This window comes from Pipistrellus kuhlii, unplaced genomic scaffold (assembly GCF_014108245.1).
Source record: "Pipistrellus kuhlii isolate mPipKuh1 unplaced genomic scaffold, mPipKuh1.p scaffold_m20_p_5, whole genome shotgun sequence".
NCBI classification, from domain to species: domain Eukaryota; kingdom Metazoa; phylum Chordata; class Mammalia; order Chiroptera; family Vespertilionidae; genus Pipistrellus; species Pipistrellus kuhlii.
The window spans coordinates 60,080,070-60,105,236 of NW_023425551.1; the positions used below are offsets into that span (position 1 = coordinate 60,080,070).

Below are 25,167 nucleotides of genomic sequence, written 5' to 3' on the forward strand. Positions count from 1 at the left end.
CTGAGGTCTTTCATTTTAAAAAATTTACTAATAGAACATCTCCTTGATTGAATAAAGAATATGTTACATTAAGTAGTTAGCAATTTTGGGGCTCAGAACTAATCTTTGATATAATCATTGGGAGGATTATAGAAAACTGTGAAATAGTCCTTGGATTTCCTATAGAGCCTTGCAGTCAGGTTAGTGAGTAGATACTAAGTTTAGAAAAAGGAGTGAGTCAAATAGTGCTTTTTTACTCCACCTCAGTTTGGATCAATGAATAGTTATGTGATGTATTCTGATTGTCTAGTCCCTGAGTAAAAAGTTAAACAGATACATAGATAAGTAAATAATCAGTCCAGTGCCATAGAGATTGATGCCAATGTCTCTTGCTGTGGAAATTCTTCCTATGGTATTTTCCTTGAAAATTTCCTCAAAAAGTCAAGAAGGAAGCTGCTGCTATTGTTTCTCAAGCTTGTTCCCTATTGTGGTTGCATGAAAACTTAATCTTCCTTTGATAAAGTGCTACTCAAAACATTCTTGCTGTACCAATTCCCCTTGCAATTTAATCTGTCTATGAAGTAGATTACTTCCTTTCTCTAATACTAGAGGCAGCATTTTCTCCTGTAACCTCACATATCAGAAGGTGCTAGCTGTCTAACTGGATCTCTGGGGCCTCTCTCTTTTTTAATTATATATTATTTCAGAGAGGAAGGGAGCAGGAGAGAGAGAGAGAAACATCAATGATGAAAGAGAATCACTGATTGGCTAACTCCTGCATGCCCCAACTGGAGACGTAGCCCAAAGCTTCAGCATGTGTCCAGGAATCAAACCAGGAACCCTGGTTCACAGGGCGATGCTCAACCTCTGAGCCATCCCAGCCAGGCTTTAGGGTCTTTTTTATAAGAATACTAATCTCAATCCTGAGTGCTATACCCTTATGACAATCATCTCCCAAAAAAGTCCTCAACTCCTACTATTATACCATATCCTTAGGTTTTAACATGAATTCTGAGGGGACAGATTCAATCTGTAGGACCTAACATGCTGTAACTCACATGTGGTCCTCATTCCAGGTCTAATGATACCTGCTCAAGTCACAATAGTAGGAAGTCTATTTAAAAACACCCATAGCTCATATTAGCCTATGCCCCACAATCAAAATAATTTTTTCACAATTTAAAATTGAATGACTAGAAGCTCTAGCACACTAGGTGAGGCGTGAGAGGAACTGAAAAGCGGCAAGAGGAGAGAAGAGGAATCGCATCTCATGTCCCAGAAGGCAGGTCTGATGCTCAATGACTTTGTAGCATGACTGGCAGCAGGGCCAGGGTAGGTTCCCACCTGGTCACAGAGGCTTGGGCTCCCTTTGCCCACAGATGGACTCCACTCAGGTAAATGCTGTGTCCTCCAGTGCCTCACCTGAGTCTATTCCAACCTAAATGCCAAAGCCTGGAGAGGGGCCGCCTATCGCCCATTCCTGCAGCAAGGCCCAGGGTGTAGGACAAGGAGACACAGGTAGTGCAGGTCCTCTTTCTCACGGCCAGCGCAATGGGGGGAAGGAGAGGCTTAAAGGCCAAGAAACCAGCTTTGATTGTGAAATGATTAGAATGTGCCAGAAAACATGGCAAAGTAATTTTGCTTCATGATGATGCACCATCACACACTTCAAAACCTGTTAAAGACAGGTTAAAAGATCTTGCCTGGGAAGTATTAACCCACCCGCTATATTCACCATACCTTGCTCCTTCAGATTACCACTTGTTCTAATCGATGGCACATGCACTTTCTGAGCAGCACTTCAAAACATAAGTGGAAAATTGGATATTTGAATGGTTTGCCTCAAAACAAGAAAAGTTCTATTGGGACAAGTATCCACAAATTACCTGAAAGATGGGAGAAATGTGTAGCTAATGATGGACATTACTTTGAATAAAGCACTATTGATATTTCTCTTGAAATTATCATTTTTTTTAAAATTATGAAATCTATTATTAACTGGCACACCTAGTAATATTGCATGGTGTGTCTTATCACTTTTTTTTTAATCCATTCATCTCTTGATGAACACCTAAGTTGCTTTTAATATCTTGGCTATTGTAAGTAATGCTGAAGTGAGCATAGGGTTACATATATGTTTTCAAAATAATGCTTTTGTTTGTGTTTTGTTTTTGTGTTTTCAGAGAAATAATCAAAAGTGGAATTGCTGAATTATATGGTAGATCTGTTTTTAGTTTTTTTGGTTTTTTTTTATAGTTCCTCCACAAATTTACAATCACACTAACAATGCGACAGGGTTTCCCTTTCCTGCACACCTCCAACAACATATGTTATTTGTTGGCTTTTTTATCATAATAATGACAGTTTTGAGGGTGTATCTCGTTTGGTTTAGATTTGCATTTCCCTGATTACTAGTGACGTTGAATATTTTTATGTGTCTGTTGGACATCTATGTCTTTTTTAAAGAAATGTCCCTTCCTGTTCTCCACCCATTTTTATTGGATTATTTATTGTTTTATTGAGTTTTATGAGTTTCTTATATATTTAGGATGTCAATCCTTTACTAGATGTAACATTTGCAAATATATTTTCCTACTCAGTTATATTATCTTTTTTGTTTTGTTGATTGCTTCCATTACTGTGCAGAAGTTTTTAGTTTGCTGAAGTCCTATTTGCTTATTTTTGCTTCTGTTTCCCTTGCTCAAAGGGACATATCAATAAATTTTTTTTTCTGAGACTGATATCAAAGACTCACTAAGAGTCACTATGTATGTTTTTTTTTAGGAGCTTTGTGAATTCAGGCCTTACATTTAAGTATTCTGTTGTGAGTTATTTTTGTATATAATATATGGAAATGGCCAAGTTTTTTGTTTTTGTTGTTGTTGTTGTTGTTGTTGTTGTTTTTTTTTTTGCATGTATCTGTCCAGTTTTCCCAGCACCATTTATTGAGGAGACTGTCTTTTCTCCATTGTATATTCTTGCCTCCACATAGTACCAGTAAATTTTGATAGAGATAGAATTATTCTGTGACTTGCTTCATGGGGACATGGTCTGTTAATGCTATTACTATAAGCCTAGTTTGTAGCATAGATGATATGAAAGCACCTTATTGAGGAATTAAGAAGGAATTCACCGAGGAGGTGACATATAAGAAGTGAATATAGTTAATAATCTGCAGGTAGGAAAGTTGTTAGCTTCTGTTTGCAATGGTCACTTTCCAGCAGATGTTAGCCCCCAGTAGATGCAATTTGTTTATAAAAATAATTTTATTAAATCTTTGTGTTAAATAAAATGTATATCTTTTTGTCTTATAAGATAATACTTGAAATACCAATGACCATAATAATAGTTGTGCATGACACTGCTAAAATACTTACTATATGTTATGGATAAGTATAAGCACTATACTATGTAATTAATTCAGAAAGATATGAGATAACTAGTATAATTATCACTAAAGGGACGAGTAAAGTGAGATACAAAGAAGTATTTTGCCTATAGTTATATAGGTAAAAATAAAGAGCCATAATTAAGAAATGACAAGCTGTCTTCTTAAAAATTAAACTATTGGATACTATATATATATATATATATATATATATATATATATATATATATATACACAATATATAGTCAAAGCATGTATACATTGTAGGTAATCATATGTTGTGACCAATTTTAAGTTTTAATATAAATAATGCACATTTGAGTTTCTAATGTCCACTTCCCACTGAGTATGTAAGCCAAAATATTTCCTCTATCCTGCTTATATCTGTTCAGGAATAGGCGAGCTAGGTACTAGACCAACAAACTAAAAGAAGTAGCTGGCTAGTTGTTTTTTGTTTTTCTAAAAAATGAGTTTTGGACTCTTTTTCATTGGATAAGAGTTAGACAATATAAGTGATTGATTCTAGCAGCCACTGAGTGAACTAACCTTGTGCTGTGTAAGGAGTTATCGGGGGAATGGGCTGAACCAAGTAGTTCTGAGCTCATCTTACCTCCTCTGTCCTTTCTGTATGTGAATAGATGCATTAACTTATTTTTAAAGTGCAGTTTGAGTTACATTTGGGGGGGTGGTACTAACTGCTGAAAGTGTCTGACTTAACTTATAAAATTTAACTTAAACTAAATCCCTGAGTGGTTGAGAGTAGATATTAAGCTCTCTGGCTAACTTATATTTAGCACTTTGCACAATGTAAACATCCCATGAGGCTTAGAGAGCTGAACTGTTACACTTAAGATATGGTGGAATGAACACTGGTCATGAGTAGATCCAGGTTCTTATTTTGGTTTTTCACCTAACATTGTAAGATTCATTAAGTTAATTTAGGACTCAGCCTGTCTCCTGTTTTGAAAATGAGTGATTTTAAGGGTAGTGTCTCTCACACGTTTAACATTCTATGACATGCAATTGAGCTGAATTTATAATAATTCCATACTGATCTCTAAAAAGATTTTAAAAATTTAAATCTGAAGTAGTCCATTTACTTACATTTTCTCATCATAAAAATAATACGTAAAATCAATACTGACTCTTGAGTGTTTGGTTGCTTCTGTTCTAATTCAAGAGGAAGTTTTAATATGTTTTCAAAAGTTTATTACAATGATTTCAAAAATACAGCATTAGGTACAATTTAAAGAAAATTATTCACCTGAAATATTGCACTTTCTCAAGAATTATGATTATGTATACTACACAGGATAATGGATGTCAAGATTATTAGAGGAAATGTAGTATAGTAAGACTTTAATTTGAATCAAAACTTGCAAAATATACACAGTCTTGTGGAAAATTGGATGGCAATAATCAGTGTAACTACAGCACAACTTGATTGAATACATGTCTTTGTTCAATCTGTTGGCCAGCAAATTAAAATGTATGTTGTAGCTTATAGTTGAGGATTTATGCAATAGCAGTAGAATAAGTGCCAACTGAATTAACAAGTTGATTGTGTAAGCAACAAACCTCATTTTAGCTAAACTGGATTTGACAAATTGCATGACATTCTGCCTGGTAAATCTGAGATTTATAATGCTTACTGCTATCAACAGTAATGAAACAGCAGAGAACTTCAATATCTGACATTTTAATCTGAATATTTCACTTTTCTTCTTGCTAATCAATGCTTAATTCTGGAATATAGTTCATGTTTTGTTATCCTTTTAGCTACCAAGTTTGATGTAGTATGATCAACATTTATTGAATGAAAACACTGCTGTAAGATTAACTTTTACTTCACTCTTTCCATTTTAAGGCTAAGAATTACTGTGGAAAAAAATGTTTTTATTAAGTTCACAAGAAAGCCCATAGCTAAATTGTTTGTGATTTGAAATGAAATTTGTTAGTGCATCTTTTAAATCAGAAAAGCTATCCATTAGCCTGATTCTTATATGATGATAGGTTTGTATGATGACAGATTTCAGAATAAATAATTGATATTTACGATAGCAGGTGATATAGCTGTGAATGGTTAAAATCCATAGGGTAGTTTGCAGATTTCATGTATGAAATATAAGACATTTAAAAAAAATTCAATTGAATGCTATATGAGTTATTGATAGTATTTAGTAGACATTGGAGAAAGTAAGATAACATTTTTATGTAGAGTTAGTGCTATTACTGCTTATTTGTAGAAGCTTGACCATAATTTCTGCACATGCTTGTATGAAGCATGACAATGGATTCATGAGACTGATTTTCACACCAATTTGAATGCTCACATAAGTGCTTCATTTCAGATTTCCACCTTGGTGGCAACAAATTTGCTCTATTTTTACTGCTGTTGCTCAAAATATTTTCAGAACTCTCCATGGAACTCAGTAGTCAATTCATTCCCTTTGTATAAAGTAAGAAAATGAAAAAAATAAACCTTTGTTGTATTATGCTACTGATATTTGGGGTTCTTTGTTACTGAAGGAATAGAGGCCCATTGCACACCATTTGTGCACTGGTGTGGGGAGGGCATACTTGCAGGGATTAGCCAGCTGTGGGAATACCACACATCCCAATCAGCCAAGCAGTGCTCCCACTATGGGAGCACACTGACCACCAGGGGGCAGCTCATGCAGTGAGCATCTGCCCCTTGGTGGTCAGTGATGTCATAGCGACTAGTCAATCAGTTGTTCTGCCTTTCTGTAGCTGGACTTTTATTATATAGGATAATTTAGCCTATCCTGATAGTTTCAACAATATATTGACACTGTATTAGAATTAGAAAATAGTTTAACTTACCTGGCTTAACATACCTTAAATTCTCTCTAAATATAGGGTTGGTACTATGGACCAAGGTAAGTTTAAAGTTCAAAAATAAAAAGCAAGTGGCCTCAAATTTGAAGAAAGCCAAAATGTTAAGACATGTTCAGGGCATGATGTTTTTCCTAGTGTGATGGGGCAGTGAATTTTCCAGTGAAGCTGGCATTTATCTTGTATGCAATATCATGGAGTAGGAAAATAATTTAATCAAAACTATTTTATAAGAGTATACATACAACAGTGAAAAGAATGCAAGGAGATCCTTAGATCTTGAGGTCAGGTATGGAGATTATTATAGTAGTCCAGACAAGAACTAATGAAAGCTACACTATTATCCTATATAATAAAAGTCTAATGTGCTAAGTGTCTGACCATTCATTCAACCACTCAACCATTTACTATGATGCACACTAACCACCAGGGGGCTGACACTCCTACCAGTAGGTTAGCTTGCTGCTGGGGTCTGGCTGATCTGGAATGGGCAAGATGGACCAGACACATGCTGGAGGCCTCCCTAGATCCCTCCCTGGTTGGCTGGCCCAGATCAACCCCAATCAGCCCCAATCGGGATGAGGTGAGATGGCCCTGATTGGTCCTGATAGGGAATAGAGAAGATGGGCTAGACATTCCCTGGAGCCCTCCTGTGGCCCCTCCCCTGCTTCGATCATGTACCAGTGGGGTCCTTTGGCCTGGCCTGCACCCTCTTGCAGTGTGGGATCCCTCAGGGGATGGCAGAGAGCCAGTTTTGCCCCGATCCCCACAGGCCAGGCCAAGGGACCCCACCAGTGCACAAATCCATGCACTGGGCCTCTGTTAGAAACATAAAGAACTATTATACTAACCCCTTAATTATTAATGCAAAGCACTTTCTATACAATATTGTTAAAGATTCATTTTTCACTGCATTGACATTATTTTGATAGTATAAGGAAACCATTAAACATGATTCAGTAAGTGAGATATCACATTAATAAACTTCTAGGAATATCTTATCTAGTACAGTTACATTACTTTGTAATATTCCCTGTAACTAGTTTATATATAAAAAGAGTAAACTATACATAGTCTTCCATTATAGAACCCTGAAAATATAATATTTTTATGAAATTACCTTCATTACATTTGTGTCCTTATAAATTCATAAGGCATTTAAGATAAAATAAATTGTTATCATTACATATTGACTCTCAAAGCTCTAGTTTTCTGAACTTGAATTGTGATTAAAACAGTGCATACTTCATATGATTATAATGGAGATTAAATCAAATAGTCCTTGCAAAGCACACATTATGTGACACAGAGTAAACTACATAAATATGAGTTATTACTATTAACAAGTCATCAAATAGAAAGAAGTGACAAATGGCTCAGTTAATATCACACATGCAAATAATAATATCTTTTCTTTTAGAGCTTTTGAGTGTAGAAAGACATTAAAACACATTGGAAAATTAAAACTGTCTAACATCATTTATTTCCATTAACACAGCTAATTTTCTTAAGCATCTATTTTGTATTTTGTTCAAGGGCCTGTGCTACAAAGAAACAAATACATAGTTCTAGCCCATAAATTTTTCCATCCAAATGAGAAGAGAACAATTTTGAAAAGTAAATATTATTCAAAATATATATTAATGGAAGTATGTACAAAGGGTAATACAAATACAGCTAATAAAGCCACCTAAGTGCCCTTCTGAATCCATGATCAATTTTATAGGAAAATTTAGTATTTGTATTGAGATGACAAAAATATATCTGTTTGCTAAGGAAACAATTGGTAGAAAATATTCCATCAAGTAGAGAGTATACAAACAGGCACAAAGGGGCATGTGCATACCAACTACAGCATGTGACGCTTTTGCTGAAGTATAAGTGAGAAGAGAAGTGATAACCAGGATAAAAATAAAAGGATTATTTTACAGATAAGAGGAAATATTGAAAAGTCATGGCTTGCCCTAACCGGTTTGGCTCAGTGGATAGAGCATCAGCCTGCAGACTCAAGGTTCCCAGGTTCGATTCCAGTCAAGGGCATGTACTTTGGTTGTGGGCACATTCCCAGTAGGGGGTGTGCAGAAGGCAGCTGATTGATGTTTTTCTCTCATCAATGTTTCTATTAATAACTCTCTATCCCTCTCCCTTCCTCTATGGAAAAAAATCAGAAAAATATTTTATAAAAAAAGTCATGGCTTGTTTAATCCATTCAGCCAGCAAATAAGAGAGCACTGATTAGTTCTAAAACATTTTTGATATTCTACATTACTTTAATTTTTCAACGTTTTATGTTTGTTTGTTTTTCAAACCACATATTATCAAATGAACATGTTTCCTTTTGAAGCCATGTTTTCATCCAGTAGTAATTTTCTCAGCTGGCCCCTTGGCTCTATTGTAAGGTTCCTGAAATACTTATTAATAATAATACCATGATTTGCCATTATTTCTAGTAAAAAAAAAAAAACACACACAACACAACCATTTATGAATTATAAGCATAGCTTCAGAAATACATCTCCTCTGACACAACAACAACGAGTAGAAAGGAGAGAGGGATCAGCAGTGAAACATGTGAGATGGAAAGCAAAACATTAATTCCAGTTACATTTGTAGATTAGTCATCTGACAGTGAATTAGGGACCAAAATGTTTACAGACTACAAACACAAAACATGAGTTTAAAGTGATTATATAAAAACATCCCTAACAATTATATGTCTATATTGTTGAGACTCTAAAAATAATTGACAGTATCAGTTAATGGGAGGGGATTTCAAATGAAATATGAAATGCCCCTGTATTCACATAGTGCATTCCCCAGCAGGTTAGGTAGTACATGTGTACTGGCATAAAAATAAGGATGCTAGTGCAGCAATAAACACCTAGGATGAGAGGGGATAGGAAAACATCTATTTTAATTGGAAAACCAAAAAACAAATCTACACAACAGGTGCAATAAATAGAGCTCTTGCAGGGGAGGAAGTACAACTTGCACTGGAAAATCAGTGGGAACCAGGGTGAGGGGCTTGGTGAGCCTCCCACAGAGGACTCTCTTGTAAAAAGGGCAGGCATGACAGAGGGATAGAGTTCCTTTATTTGTTATGTTGGAGCATTATATCTTTTTACTCCTATGAATGGGTTCCCATCCCCTCTGTAGTACTGAAACATCACTACTTGGTAGATTTAACATGTGCACTTCATAGAACTGTACCTTCCCTAAACCATTTCAAGTCATTGACAGATTAAATTACCTCATTTGCTCAGTCCTATGTAAGTTATGCAGGCTAAATGCAAAATGCTTTGTAGCATGCAATTTGATTTTGTATGGCAAATCTTAAGAACATGTATAAGAGTTGAAAAATATGTGAGTGTTCCATCATGACCCATTTGTATATCTTTGAGGCAAAGAAATTGTTTTAACCTGATATTGGCTTGTATCTCTTTGGCAACAATAATGAATATAGAGCCAAATGGCTAGCATAATTGGTTCTCCTGAGACAAGAAGCCATGGGGAACCAGAGCAGTTCAAGCTGAACACATTTCTTCAATTAATAGAGGCTTTTTAAAGAAGAAAAATATGTTTCCTTTTTCACTCTCTGTGAATTAACTACAACACTTCAGATACACCCAGAGACCTCCTGGGGAGGGTCTGTACTATCCCATCACTGGAAGATTTCTCCAAATCTAGAGTGGGTAAGCAGGCATCTTACTTGAAACAAGAACATTAATTTACCATGTGTCCTCCTGTTATTCATTCACATATTCATGAAGCAGACCACAGAGCATCTGAAATGTGACACATGTTAAGGTAGCTTGTAATCCAGTGTTAAAGACATACACACAAGTAGGCAGCTAAATTAAGGCAGTGAGAACATTAGGACAGCTTGCATAGAGAGCAATGAGGAGGCATTAACTATCTGTGTTCAGGAGAGCTTACTAAAGGATTTCTGGACTGACTGTCATAGTGAGTTTCATTTTTAAAGTTCAGAACAGTAATGTAAGAGGCTTGCAAAATAAGGGAAGGTTACTATTCTCATTTTAAAGAAGAGGAATTAGGGACTGGAAATTTATGGGAGTTGCTTAGTGTAACAGGTCTAGTAAGTGTCAGAATGAGCCTAGGATCCAATCATGATCATAATAGTTGAGTAGGATTGTGCCAAGACGGTGTTAAGTACTCAGTATTTCCCTTTTCTCATTTAGTATTCATAGCAACCTACTAGGTAAACCCTATTTGTGGAGTATGTTGAGGAGCAGATGAGCGATGGATTGAAGAAGCAAAACATATTAAGTTTAGATAATAGATATGAGAAAAGTTGAAAAATTAAGGGAGACATTGGAAAAGAGTTGTAAGGATTGTGAACACAAGAATGTCTTTGTAATTTAAACACAATAGTAAACTACTGACTTGATTTCAATGTAAAGAAAAAAGAAAGGTATTTGTAGATCCATGTTTTCTTACCTGGTTTTTCTATTGGCCATTACCTCATAGCAGGAGACTCTAGGAGAAACAGCTAAATTTTAAAGTATTGATAGTTGTTGCCTTGCATTGTCCTGAATGCTTTCCTTGCTCTTTCCCTGTGACCAAACAGAGCCCAGTTTACATGTGTTAGGAGAGGTACAATTAGGACAACACAAATACTCTATTATTTTATAGTTGAGGATAATCAAAATCTCAGTAAAATAATCAAAGTCTCACAGTTATTAAATTGAATCTAGGTTTTCTGACTATAAAATTCAAATTATTTCATCACTAATAATTTTGGATAGGAGATATTTGAAGGTCTAGTCCAGAACATCTTAATATAAGGAGTATTGCACTCAGCTGGTGTGGCTCAGTGTTTGAGTGTTGGCCTATAAACCAGGAGGTCACGGTTTGATTCCCGGTCAGGTCATGGAGACATGGAACAGATTGGCATACCTCAAAGTGGGGTTGTGGGGACAAGAGGAGATAAGCCAAAGAATGTATATACTTATAGCCTGTGGATATGGGCATAGGGTAATGAAGACCTGGGATGGTGAGTAGATGTTAGGGGAGGAAGGTAAATGGTGGGAGGGGGGAGAGAGGAATGAGAGATATCTGTACTACTATCAACAATAAAAAAAAATAATAAAATATTTTAGCTAACATTTGGGTTTTGTTTTTTTTTTTCAGTAGCAGATACTGTTAGGCATATCTAGCCCTATATTATCCCAGAATGTGTCAAGGAAATGGAATCTGATTGTTCAATTACAATACTTTCTTATTAGAAATAGCAAATATTTAGCAACTCTGAGAAATCTCTATCTTATTTTGTGCTACATCCATAGTGACATAGTCTTTACAATGAACACACTGATTTTATAAGGAACCAAAATAGTTTTGATTTGTATTTTTATATTTTAAACCATACTATGCATCTAATTGTATAATAGCCACCTTTCTGTGACTTCCAAAAATCAAAAACCTTAATTTAGCAGATATATCGAAGGGTTGCAACTGGCTTCACAATATTATATGAAGCCTTGGATTAAAATATATTATTCCAAGGGAGTAGATTCTAGAATGTAAGGATCAACCTGCAGCAGCAATAGCTTAAGTAATATTTATAGGTATAGATAGAAAGTAATAAATTGTGTCATGCTATAGAATGCTTCCCTATAAGGAGGACAGCTTCTGTGGGCCTAGAATATATTGATATACTTATAATTTCAACAAACCAATGACCGGACTAATAAAATCCTAGGATATGGCAGAGCACACATATACTTTGGATGTACCTGTAAGGCTAAAAGTGAGAATTAACTATACTTAGAATAAATTCTGTAGGAATATAAATAATTCTGTATCCTTTTTAACTGAAAGGTGTAGATTAACAAAAATTAGCATTCCAATTAAATATGATGAATTAATCACAAAAATTTACCTGCACTTCCTCCTGAAATCTCACAAATCACGAGAAAAATATTTTTAAGGTAGAAATCCACTAGGACAAATATAGTGGTAGCAGAAAAGCAGACATAAAAATTGGGAAGCTTTTAGACAAATGGGAACAGGCTAAATAGACCAGAGAATTTGGAAACTAAAATTCGCAGCATGAAAGTAGAGGTGCATGGCGATTCATAGCACAGCATCTACAAAAGCCTTGGGAAATGACAACAGTGGATGACTAGAAGTATGAGTAAAAGTAGAATAAAAACCCTACTAATTAACTCTTTTAGTATTGATACATTTTTCGTCCAACTGCCTATATGCTGACATACCCAGCAGTCCTTTAATGAAATTGTACTAGTAATTTTTAACCTTAATATGTCAGGATATCCTACATAGCCCACAGAAAATGTACAAGGACATCTCAATGGAGAGAAGTTTCAAATCTTTACAAGACATTTTCCCAAGGAAATTCATATATTTTATTGCAATTTATTCTTTAAAGTTTATATCTCTCAAATAAAATTAAATCAATACATCTGTATCTTAAACAACTTTGGAATTAAAAAGATGTGTTTTTAGTGACAGTATTTTGTAGTAGGCAGTTAGACAGGCATGAGCAGGGCAAGGACAGTGGACTAGGCACAGAAGGTCACCAGGACCGAAAGCCCTGGGTGCCTACCAAGGGACCATTGGAGGTTGGGACCTCACTCACAGGGCAACCTCTCCTCCCTTAGCATGTTGCTAGTCATGTGATAGACTTTCTTAGAGGAGGAACAAGGGGGCGAGAGAATAACCTCATAGGAATCCCATATAAGTCCTTGCACGACCACTCAAACATTAAGCCCTCAGGACAATGAGGTTCTGACCCATATCAATCTTAGGAACAAAGCTTTTGTTGACCATGGAAACAGAGTTTTGGTGAAACTACAGCTAACATATAGGTCTCAGTGTGTTTGAGCACCAGACACAGAGAAGCAGCAGTTCAATGACTAATGAACCCCTGCCCTGGTGCTGACCAATCAGTGGAGACCACCACTCTGAAAGGACACACCTGGAAAGCTGATGAATATTCTATTGAGGTCCCCCCTCATACTTCCCTTAAAACCCCAGCCTTAAAAGCCTCTCAGAAACCCAGCTCAGCCTTCTCCAGAGCATGCCCAAGCCTTCCCTCTCTCCTTCCCCCAGGCATGTGTATTCTTGTTTTATTTCTCCTAGGCCCCGAGGGCCTTCTTTTACCTCTATAACTTGTTTCCTGAGTCCATACAGCCCAACCGGCTCAATTCTTCCACTGCTCACTTTTTACCTCTGTGACTTTCCAAATAACTTTTGCTTGTTATTTCATTGTCTTGACTCTGAATCCTTTCCTAGCCAGAACTCAAGTACCAAGGTTGCTGAATCATGGTTAAATCCCCGGCAATATTCCTGTGTCATTTTGCCATTAAAAAAATTAGTCCTCAACATCATGAAGTAAAAATTTGTTTCTAAAAATAGGAAAAGTAGCTGATTATTATGATTTTGAGACATTTTAATAATAGACTTATTTTAAAGGCTTATTATAAGCAAATTGTTATTTTTAAATGTTTGATCATTCATTTACAGATATAGATAAATGATGTAAAATATTAATGTTTTTCTGGAATAAAAACTTAATTGTTTTGCCTAATAAAGATAAAGACAACTTAGCTCTTTTATTCAATAATATGAGTTCCACATCATTTTACCAAAATCAGAAATAGAGTGAACTTTCAAAATATGTGCCCTGAAAAAACTCTAAAATATGCCAAAAATGTCATTTTGTGCCCCAAATTTGCACATTGAGCTACTAACTTTCTATTCAAGTCCTCTGAGTTCAAATTCAATATTCTTACCATTAAAATTATTGTTCTTAACCAGATTATTTTTCCAGTAATACAAATGTCTTTGTTAACCACTAGAATTTCCGTAGTCACTAGAACATAAAAAAAAAAAAAAAGCATAGTATTTTCAAAATTGGTCTGAGGAAATAAAGCTCTGTGTTTCACATGCTTTTTTCCCCCTCAACTTTTTATGTATGCCATTCCTGAGATGTTTAGCATGTATCAGTCCCTGGCTGCTCACCTCCACCTTGAAAATGCCACTTTTTTTGGCATGTAAACCATCCCCCTGCACTCGCACATTGAAAAACATTTTGTCTCTTTTTCTCTCTTCCATACTTCATTCCAAAAGAATTTGGAAGCAGCTTTTAAAATGCCACATGGTAAGGAAACTTGACATATGTGTGTGGTTTATGACTTGACTTTTTTAAATGATGAATTTTCATATCAATAGAAGGCATATGGAAATGACAGTGGCCTGTAGGTCTACTTGGAATTTCCTAAAGTAGCTATTATCCAAATAAACCCTCTAACTTTGTTGCACCTGAGGAGAAATATTCACACAATTATCCACTTGGATGAATATTTTTTTGAAAAATCCACTCCCAACAATGGACAAATTAATTAAAGACGCTCTGTTGGTGTGTATGTTTGTGTACATACAGTTTATATATTATTTAATGGTGTGCATATGTCATTAACCTAAATCATGAGGAGAGAGCAATCAAGCAAACCAAAGAAAAGCATTTATTTGGGATTAAAAGAATGGCAATATTTGGTTAACAACCCAGTGTCCCTCTGGGAACAAAAGAGGTTTGTTTAGGCCATTCATAAAGTATCTTAATTGGTGTTGAAAGCAGAAAGCTAACTTGGGCTAATGTGACAGCCTATTGAAGTTATCCCTAAGTAAAAGTCTGTCTCTGTGAGGAAGGGTAGGTGTTTTTGCAGCATTCTGGAATGTTTAGTAGTGTGCTTTTGCCTGTTCAAAAGTTCACATTCTATAAGAATGTGCATAAGACCCATTTCCTTAAAGATCTCCTAGCTCCATTTTAAAGCCTCTTAACATAAGTGACTTCATTTTTTTCCCACATTTCACATTTCGCTGTAATATATTACCTTATCTATTCATGTTTACTTGCATAGTCTCCCTTTTATCTATGTATCTGTCTCACAATTTTGAGAAGCATGAGTGCGTTTTTCTTCTGTACTTGTCCCTGTGTTCAGCTACTAGTTAAAAGCAAAAATAATCTTAAACTAATGACAATGTTGAAAAGTCAGGTGAAGATTTGAAAATTATATTTAATTAAAAGCTAATTGCTAGGAATAAGGTGAGATATGGATTACTCTACTTATACCTCTGTTTCTCTTCTTATCTATCAGTAAAACCTGGCATTTTAAAGAATTAAAGCTGATAATTGCCAAGATAGCTTGAGGGTGACAATTAGACTATAGGAGAAGAGGAAAATTTCTTTTTTCTTCATAACCTTTGGTATCTTTTTCTATGTCCTGAGCAGTTTTGCATTATTGTTTCCAGCTGTCATTTTGTTGACATTGTTTCATTGAGATATAATTGACATATAACATTATATTAGTTTTGGGGCATACAACATAATGATTTCATATATGTATGCAATGCTAAATGATCACCCACCACAATAAGTCTGGTTATTATCTATCATCATACATAGTTCAATTTTGTTTTCTTTCTTCTCTCCTTGTGATAAGGAAATTTAAGATTTACTCTCTTCTTGAGGGTGGAGGCAGTATAGGGACTGGGAGGGGGGAAAGGGGGAGAAAATGGGAGATATCTGTAATACTGTCAACAATAAAAATATATTTAAAAAAAGATTTACTCTCTTAGCAACTAGCAAATCTGTAATGCAATATCATTAAGTATAGTTACCATGCTATACATACATTACATCCTCATGATTTATTTAACTTATAACTAAGGGCTCATACCTTTTGATTCCTTACACCATTTTTGCCCATCCCCATTCCTTTCCCCTCTGGCAACCACCAGGTTTATGAGCTTCCTTTATGAGTTAAAATGTTCACATATAAAAGAAGAGCAAAGAATTATACTCAAAGATGAAAACTTAAAAGCCTTCTCTGTAAAATCAAAATAAGAAAAACAATTTTTTTTTATCATTATTTCAGTTCATTGTCCGTCCTGATGGTCCTAGGCAATGTAAATGAGTTTAAGAATTAGGAACAAAAAAATTTCATTTCTCACAAGTGATACGGTATTATTAAAAATAGGAAAGTTCAACAAGGTTGTTTAATATATAACACTCAGTTGAATTTCAATATACCAATATAATGAGTTAAATATATAACATTCCAAAAAACTATTTAAAATAGCAATACATTCCTAAGGTTTCTAGAAGTTAACTTAAGAAAATATGCATGGAAACTTTATGAAAAAAGTTATAAAACTATATTAAAAGTGTTTTTAGAAACCCTAGTAAAATGGAGACATCTAATATGCCCATGTACAGGAAGATAAAGGAACACAAAGACACCAATTACTTACATGCTTTTAACAAAATTAATGGAATTCAAATCAATTGTAATAAGAATTTTGAGTAATTCAATAGGATGTTTGTACTTGTAACTGATTCTAATATTCATATCAAAATGCACAGGGCAAATAGTAACACAGTCCTGAGGAAGAAGTATATTCAGGACTTTCCCAGTCCAATGTCAGGACTTACCATATAGCTCTACTATTTAAGTTAGTGTTTGGTGTGAGGTAGACAATTTGTCCAACAAAAATAGGATACTGATCCCAGAAAAAGACCTCATGTACGGGAAGGATAATATGTGACAGAACTAGTAATGCAGATGAGTATAAGAAGGAGCCTCCACATTAAAAGACAAAAGAGGGGGGAAAAGAGTCTACACAGAGTAAATACTAAGCAATTATATCGTAGCAAGTGACAGCAGAAAGTGTTTTTAAGCCAGGAGAGTTGCATGATTTGACTTGTATTTTGAGTTACTTCCTATTTTTGTGGGTGACAAAAGAATTTTCCCACTTTTCATTTGCTGGCAAAAAGGAAATTTCACACACCTATGCTGTGCATCCTTTTTTAAAAAGGCTGTTAATTACTTTCAGGAAAAAAAAAATTAACTATTTGACTAGTTAGTCCTCTTTCAGCTTTCCTTGAAGCTTATGTTCATTATAAGTCTTCTTTGGCTACACTGAAAGTTTCTGTCAATCTTAAACTGCATACACCTGCTTTCTATTTCATTATTATTTTCTAAACTTCCTTTTTCTTGTGCCTTATGCAATTAATACTTGCTCTATGTATTGTTACTGACTTATAGACCATGGAATAATCTGTGAAAAAAAGCAAATATTTCATAATTTACTTTGAAATACGCTTTATTTCTATAATACCATAATATTTACATTGCCATGAACCATTCTATTGAGTATTTTGAGTACTTGAATCCAACAGTCAGAGTAACTATGAAGTAAATCATAAATCTGGGTGTGTGAGATTTGATTTTGAAGTACTCTTCCAAACGGAACAACAGTTTTGTCCACTGTGAACCCATCCCCACAGTCTCAGTGGGAACTGACCCTTTCCTCATCTTAGGTGGAAGGCTCCATTGGTGACCCAGTTTGGGCCACTAAACTGTTAGGAGAGGTTCATTCTGTGACTGGGAAAGTTCTTCCCTCCTCTTTTGAAACTATAGGAAACTGAAGATTGGTCATGAATGAGGAAGTATGGCACTTAAACTACCACTAACCAATATATTAAGTCAGGAATAAAGCAAGTCTCAGATTGAAGCTCACTTTGTGACTAGCAGAATGGAGAGACAGAAGAAGTTTAGATATTTTATGAAAAACCAGCTGACCTTTTGCATACCGGTACATAAACATCCATTTAGAAGCCCACCCTATTCTTGATCTTGTTGCTTATGCCATTAAATTATTTAGTGCTGAAGCTATTTGAAATTGGGCTTTCTGGTTATTTGTATCAAAAACATACAAACTTATTCAAAGGAATAATTATAATATGAGGGCATGCAATCCAATAAATGTCTAAAAACTTTTCATATTATTTAATGTATGTGAAATTCTTGTTGCACCATGCCTTTAATATCAGCATTAAAACTTTACAATAAGAGAATTATTTAAGCGTCAAAATCATTGCAATAGTTTTATCAGATTAATATCAGGTAAGAGACTCCCAACATGTATCTCATCTTTAACATTATTTGATTCTGTAGCTTATTTTTGAGGAGTTATAAGAAAATGGACTATTGTCTCCAGAAGAAATATACTATAAATTCTAATGTCTTGCTGACTGGCCATGATTTCTAATTAAAGTCTCTTTTTTTTTTAAATTTTATTGATTTTCCATAGAGAGGAAGTGAGAGGAGAGGGATAGAGAGCTAGAAACGTCGATGACAGAGAAACATCGACCAGCTGCCTCCTGCACACCCCCCATTGGGGATGTGCCCGCAACCAATGTACACGCCCCCGACCTGAATCAAACCTGGGACCCCTCAGTCCACAGAGGGAAGCTCTATCCACTGAGCCAAACTGGTTTTGGCGTAAAGTATCTTTAATAAAAGCTGTTGAGCTGCTTTAAAAAATAAATTTTATAAGGAAGAAATATCTGTCTTTATCTTAGAACAATTAGAATGTCAGAATTAAAAGCACGTTTTTAATATTTTCAATTTTGGACCTACTTCTCTAATAAAGCACTAGATTTTTAAAAATGCATCCATCCTAGCTGGTTTGGCTCAGTGGATAGAGTATTAGCCTGTGGACTGTAGGTTACCCGGTTTTATTCCAGTCAAGGGCACATGCCCAGATTGTGAACTCAATTCCTAGTGTGGGGTGTGCAGGAATCAGCCAATCAGGATCAATGATTCTTATCATTGATTTTCTCTCTCCCTCTCTGAAATCAACAAGAGGAAGGATATATATATGTGTGTGTGTATATATATATATATATATGTATATATATATACACATACATACATACACACACACACACACACATATTTTTTTTTTTTTTTGTCTACAAAGCACAATTGTTTTCTGGCAGTATTTTGAGCCTTTGTATTTCTGGTTAAAAGGAAAAATTTCTTTGAGATTTAGCTAATTATTTTCTTAGATATTTTTTTACAAGTTTGAAAATTTAGCTTTATTGAAAATTTTATATTAAGAAAAACTCCATATAAAATATAAAATCTATAGAAGTTTTAATGAAAATATTTAAAATTACCTAACCTTGATGAACAGCAAACTAAAAAGCCTTCATGAATTATCTCTTCTATGAATTGTAAAAGAATAAAAACTTTGGAAATTTTCAAGAACAGAGTTAGTGTGTGTAAATATGTGTCACAGGAGGAGCAGAAGGGAGAAAGTGAATGAAAAAAGATACTCAAATCCATTGTTATAGATATATCAACCAGCAGTGGTTAATTATGAGTTCATCAAAGAAAAGTAACATAATAATATAAAATAATTAACACCTTATTCAGAGAAATAAGCTAACTAGGTTTCATTTAACCATATATTTATAAACTTAAGAAATTGTCAAATTATTTTGTTCAAAATATCCCCATATTTTACTTGAAAGATTAAGGCTAATTAAAATGTAATAATTCATAACGTAAATGAAAAAAAGAAAGATGAGAGAGAATTTTCTTTTAATTCAGATAATATAATGTTGTTATAAAAGGATGACAATTCCTTTACTTCCAATAATGTCTATCAATGTTGAATAGCAACTCAATCAAATTTACAATGACATAAAACATAACATTGTACCAACATTTATAGATTCAGTGAATTACACTTTGATAACTGTTCCTGTTTCTGTTGACTTATAACAGCGTTTTTCAACCGCTGTTCCGCGGCACACTAGTATGCCGCGAGATGTTGCCTGGTGTGCCGTAGGTGCAGACAAGACAAGAATTTTATAATTTTTCACTATTTTGTTTACTTAATATTTCATAATAAAGTAATTATAAAATACTTTCTTTGTGTTTATTTGATTCCTATTCAAGAGAATTACTTTATATATAGTCAATATAGGCACAGAGTTAAATTTTTTAACATTTTCTAATGGTGGTGTGCCTCGTGATTTTTTTCATGAAACAAGTGTGCCTTTGCCCAAAAAAGGTTGAAAAACACTGACTTATAACATAAAATCTAAGTAAAATCACTATTGAAGGTTAATCATTTGGTCATCCCTGTCTTCCACTGAAATTTGATTATGAAGCCCCCAATATACAGAAATATTACAAGTCACTGTAACTAAGGCAAAGGAAATAGGTGCCTAGGCTTGCAATAGTCAGGAAAGAGTCGGATTTCAGCCATTTCAGAAAACCGTAAGCTAATATTAATAATGTGACACCCAACTATTGAACATTCTATATCAACCTAAATTACTTTTCTTTCTTTTCTTTTTTTCAGATTCTACAGGTTTCAGTTGTGTTTGTTATTATGGATGTTCCTTTCTAGAATTTCAGAATATATTTTTAAGTCCACAAAATAACATCTCCCTAAAATTTCAGACCTTCAGAACCCATGGCCTTCTGATCTACATCAAGCAAGACTCAAATTTAGTAAATGGATTTTTTATTCAATTATTTATTGAAAATGGTACTTTACAGGTAAGCCATTAAATTTATTTAATTTAGAGCAAATTTTAGAAATTTATTGTAATTTTTTTCTTTAAATGCTCATCTTTCTAAAGTGGGGTAACTCATATACATAAATAACTGGTATCAGATCATAGAAATTAAATGGATATAAAAGATTTGTAGTAGCAACGTTTTTATTAATTTATTTTTTCATTAAACATTTATCTGTTATCATTTACTTTGCTAGGTTCTAAAGATTCAATGGTAAATAAAACACATATCATTCTCCTTATATTGCTTCCAATTCATTACAAATAATGATAACAAATGGAACCAGGGCAAGAAAATATAATTATGTAATGAATAAGATACTAGAATAAGTCATCAAACATCAGTCAGACCTTCTGAGATACACTTTGCTGATCCCTGGTCTACCACATTTTTTCTTAATTAAGACCAGAAATTCCCCTTAGTCTTATAATGAGGAGGGGGGAAAAATACAGAGACAAAATGTAAGCAATTACAAAGCAAAGATAATATTGAGCATTGGTCATGTTCAGAATGTTTTCTCAGCACATTTTCTGCTGCTAACTCAACTGCCATAACTAAGTGTATAACTCAGTTAATTACTCTCACCACTGTGGACATCTCCAATCAGAGACATTATGAGGAATGTCCAGAGACTTGTTGGAGCTGCGGTGAAAATATTTTATGAAATAGTGGATTAGGAAACTTCTTTCACTTTCACATGGATAAAAATAACTTCATGATAGGTTGAACCAAGACATTTAAGAATTGTAAAATGTAAAGGATAAAAAGAGGTGTAGAATTTTTCATTAGCTTTTATGACAAAGAAATGATCTATGTATTGACATGTCTGTAATAGTGACTATTGTTTACTGAATTGCAATTATGTATCAGGCTTCATCATAAGAAAATTTAGTAAGAACATGGACTCTGGAACTAGACTGTCTGAAGTTTGAATTCCAGTTCTGCCCCTTAAGAGCTTTGAGACCTGCAAAACACTTAAGGACCTTCTGGTTAAATTTACTCACTTAAATTTACAAGTGAAGTTAATACAAGTCATTGTGAGGTTTAAATTAGTAGTAAGTAAATAGATATCATGAAGCAAATGCAATACAGTGAATAAATAAGTGTGGCATATAAACATGTAGAACAATGCATGTGGCATGTTAAATGTGTCACAAGGTTGCTGTGGACAAACTAAGGCTCTCAGAGAGTTTTGTATTATTACACATGCTCTTCAATCAGTTTTTTAAAAAAATATATATTTCTTTATTGATTTCAGAGAGGAAGGGAGAGGGGGTGGGAGATAGAAACATCAATGATGAGAGAGAATCACTGATCAGCTTCCTCCTGCATGTCCCTTACTGGGGATGGAGCCTTCAACCCGGGCATGTGCCCTTAGCTGGAATGGAACCTGGGACCTTTCAGTCCACAGCCGATGCTCTATCCACTGAGCAAAACCAGCTAGGGCTCTTCAATCTTTTTTAAAGACAATAGATCAATAATTTTTACTCTATTGTATCAATATGAAATCCATGTTCTTTCCACTCACATCACTGCTTTCTTATAATTTGAAGGAAATTTCAGCATTATTTTATCTTTATGATTTTAAAATCTTCCTTGTTTCCCTATGATTTGCCAGACTATCCTCCAATTTTCTCATCTACTTTAAAAGTATAATCATATGAGGAATATATTTACATTACAATTTTAACCAAAAAAACATATTTGTTGTTAAACTTTTACAATGAACATAATTTAAGACCTATTCAAATTCTATACATGCAGAATTGTTAGTCAAATAAATTTTAGAAAATTTAAGCTTTAAAGTTTTATCAAACTTAATTTTTTAAAAATATTTTATTGTCTCTTTCCAATAACAAGGAGGTAAGTAGATACATCTAAAGTTGGGACTCAAATATCAGCCCCCCAATGCATTAGCTGTGTCACAGATTACACTGTCTCCCTGGCTGAGGGCAAATCACCTATTTCTGCCTCTGTTTGGTGGAAATCATAAAAGGATAATTCCTAATTTATATATTTTTGTTTGGTTTTACTTTTGTTTTGTAAGGAAATGATCATTTGACACTTGTAAAGTGCTTTAAAAATCCATGATAACAGTCATCAGTCAATAGCAGCAAATCTGCTTCTTATACAATTATAAATGAGCTGTTTATAAGAGAAACTATAAGTAAAATTAATAGAATTGCCCATTAAAATTTTATGTATGTTTAACTTTGACACCCCTAAAGATAATAGAAATTAATATCTTAGTAGTACCTGAGAAATAATTTTTTAAGTATTTTAGCAAATCGAGACTACTCTTCCCACAAGCATGCACTGTTCGTTAGCACATCATTATTTAAGCTTTAAAACTCTTAACCAACAACAAACCTTTCTAGGTGTTATACATAAGAAACAGATAAATTATCCTCTGTGGTATCAAAAATATTAAATGTATTCTTTAGTAACTTTAGTTGTATCCTGGAAAGCAGGGTAAAAATTCAGTAAATAAACACTGAATTTTACTTAGTTTCACATGGCTTGAGAAAAATCTGTAGCCAAATATTATGCAACTTATTTTCCTTCCAAGTGCATGGAGATGTATTTATTTTTTAAATCTCAGTACTGTTTAAAGTATTTCGTAAAGTGAACCTGGAGCAGATAATATTATAAAGGAAAGAAACCTTTTGCAATGCCCAAATATCATTAAAAGATAAAATACATGACATTATGTTTCCTTTTGGGCTACATTTGGGAATATTTAAATATATCAGTTTAATATAGCTGGATGCATAGGAGTTATAAAACACTTTGCCCCACTGTTTTTCTTTAACTTATATGTGGATTACAGATATCCTACAGATATGATAAAGACTATAAAGCCTTTTTTTGGGGAAAAATAGCCACAATATAACTGGTATATATCCAGGCACATTCTTTTAAGAGGATAAATAGGAAGTGCAGCCCACTCCTGAGATTCCCAGAAATGTCTAGTCAAACATACGAGTTATAGACATAATTTGCCCCTTTTAAACTATAACTCAACAAGAGGCCTGGTGCATGAAAACTCATGCACTGGAGGGGGTTCCCTCAGCCTGGCCTGCCCGCTCTCACAGACCAGGAGCCCACCAGGAGGCAACTTGGCAATTGGGAAGGCGATACCCCATCATACCTCTGTTGCTGCCACTGCCGGCAGTGCAAGCCTTGGCCGTCTCTGGTTAGGTGAGCCTCGGACATCATCTGATTCTTGCCTGCACCTCAGGCTGGCCCTGGGCAGCTGGGGGAATAAAGAGTCTGGGAGACTCGAGAGGCAGGTGTGCAGAGCTGAGGGGACTGGGTGCAGGCATCTTTTGGCTGTGGGTGCCACTTTCTCTGAGGGTGAAATATTCAATTAGCATTTCCCCTCCTTATTGGCTATAGGCGCCACCATTTTTGCGACAGCTTGAGGGTCAATTAGCATATTCCCTCTTTATTAGATAGGATTAGCCCAATTAGCAATAATCCTACAAATGGCCATGGGTATCCTTAAGCTTTGGAAAGCTTAGAGTGTATGGTTAACTTTCATAATCTTTTAAGTTTCCCTTCCTGTGATGTTAACATCACCAACTATAATGTATTCACTGGTCTTACACATTGATGGAAAATTGCCAAAACCTGTTCCCTGGTGACAGAAGAAGCAGCCTTCCTCAACTATAATAGGTTCACCCAAATATTGGAAAAGAAACCAGAAGTGTGTGTGTAAGGGGGAGGGTGCACACACATGTGCATATGTGTGTATACATGTATGGTGTATATATGTATGCAATAGTTATACATTTATGTCTCTTAATCCTAGCCCTTATTAGCTGTATAACCTTGAGCTGTCACTTCTCTTCAAGTTTCAGACTTCTTGGCTAACACAATAAGAAAAATTATTGGTGAATTGTAAAGTCTAATGCAAGCATATGATGTTAGTTTCACACAGGAAAACTGAGGAAAACCTTTTTTTCCCACATAGTACTACTTTTTCTGTGCTGGTGAAGCAAAATTGGAAAGCGTTAACACTACTATTAAAGTAGATGATGGGCAATGGCATTCACTGCTTATCAGGTAAGATATTTTCTCTCCCAGTTAATCTTTTAAGTAGCAAAGACATTCGCTGAGTATTGTTCTTGCCATTTGAAAGTAGAGATTACCCTGATTAGTATTCACATGCACTTGTATGTGAATTAATGTTTATCAACCCATTCTGCCTTTTCTATGCGCCCTTAAAATAGTACTGGGGGAAAATGTTATAAGGATTACATTATCAACAAACTTACATAAGCAGATTATAAAAAGCCATAAAAGCCTCATCTTATTTTCTTCTTATAAGAATCATGAAAAAAAAACATTATTTTTTATATCAAAATAAAATATATTTACATTAGAAAATTTGGAATATCCAGAAAAACCATAAAGTGGACAATTAAAATGATCCATTATACCATACTCAAAATAGAAACATTGACATATTATATTCCCAAAGGCAGTGTTTAAAGGTGAATCTATTCCAAA

The 25,167-nt window shown here is 34.6% G+C and overlaps 1 protein-coding gene across 1 annotated transcript in view; it reads left to right on the plus strand.

The window, feature by feature from the left end:
* Positions 1-25,167, plus strand: part of EYS (eyes shut homolog) — a 1,188,193-nt gene that overhangs the window by 658,718 nt on the left and 504,308 nt on the right. Inside the window, 2 exon segments of the mRNA XM_036415133.1 lie at positions 20,441-20,631; positions 24,629-24,720. Of these exon segments, the coding sequence (XP_036271026.1) occupies positions 20,441-20,631; positions 24,629-24,720 (283 nt within the window).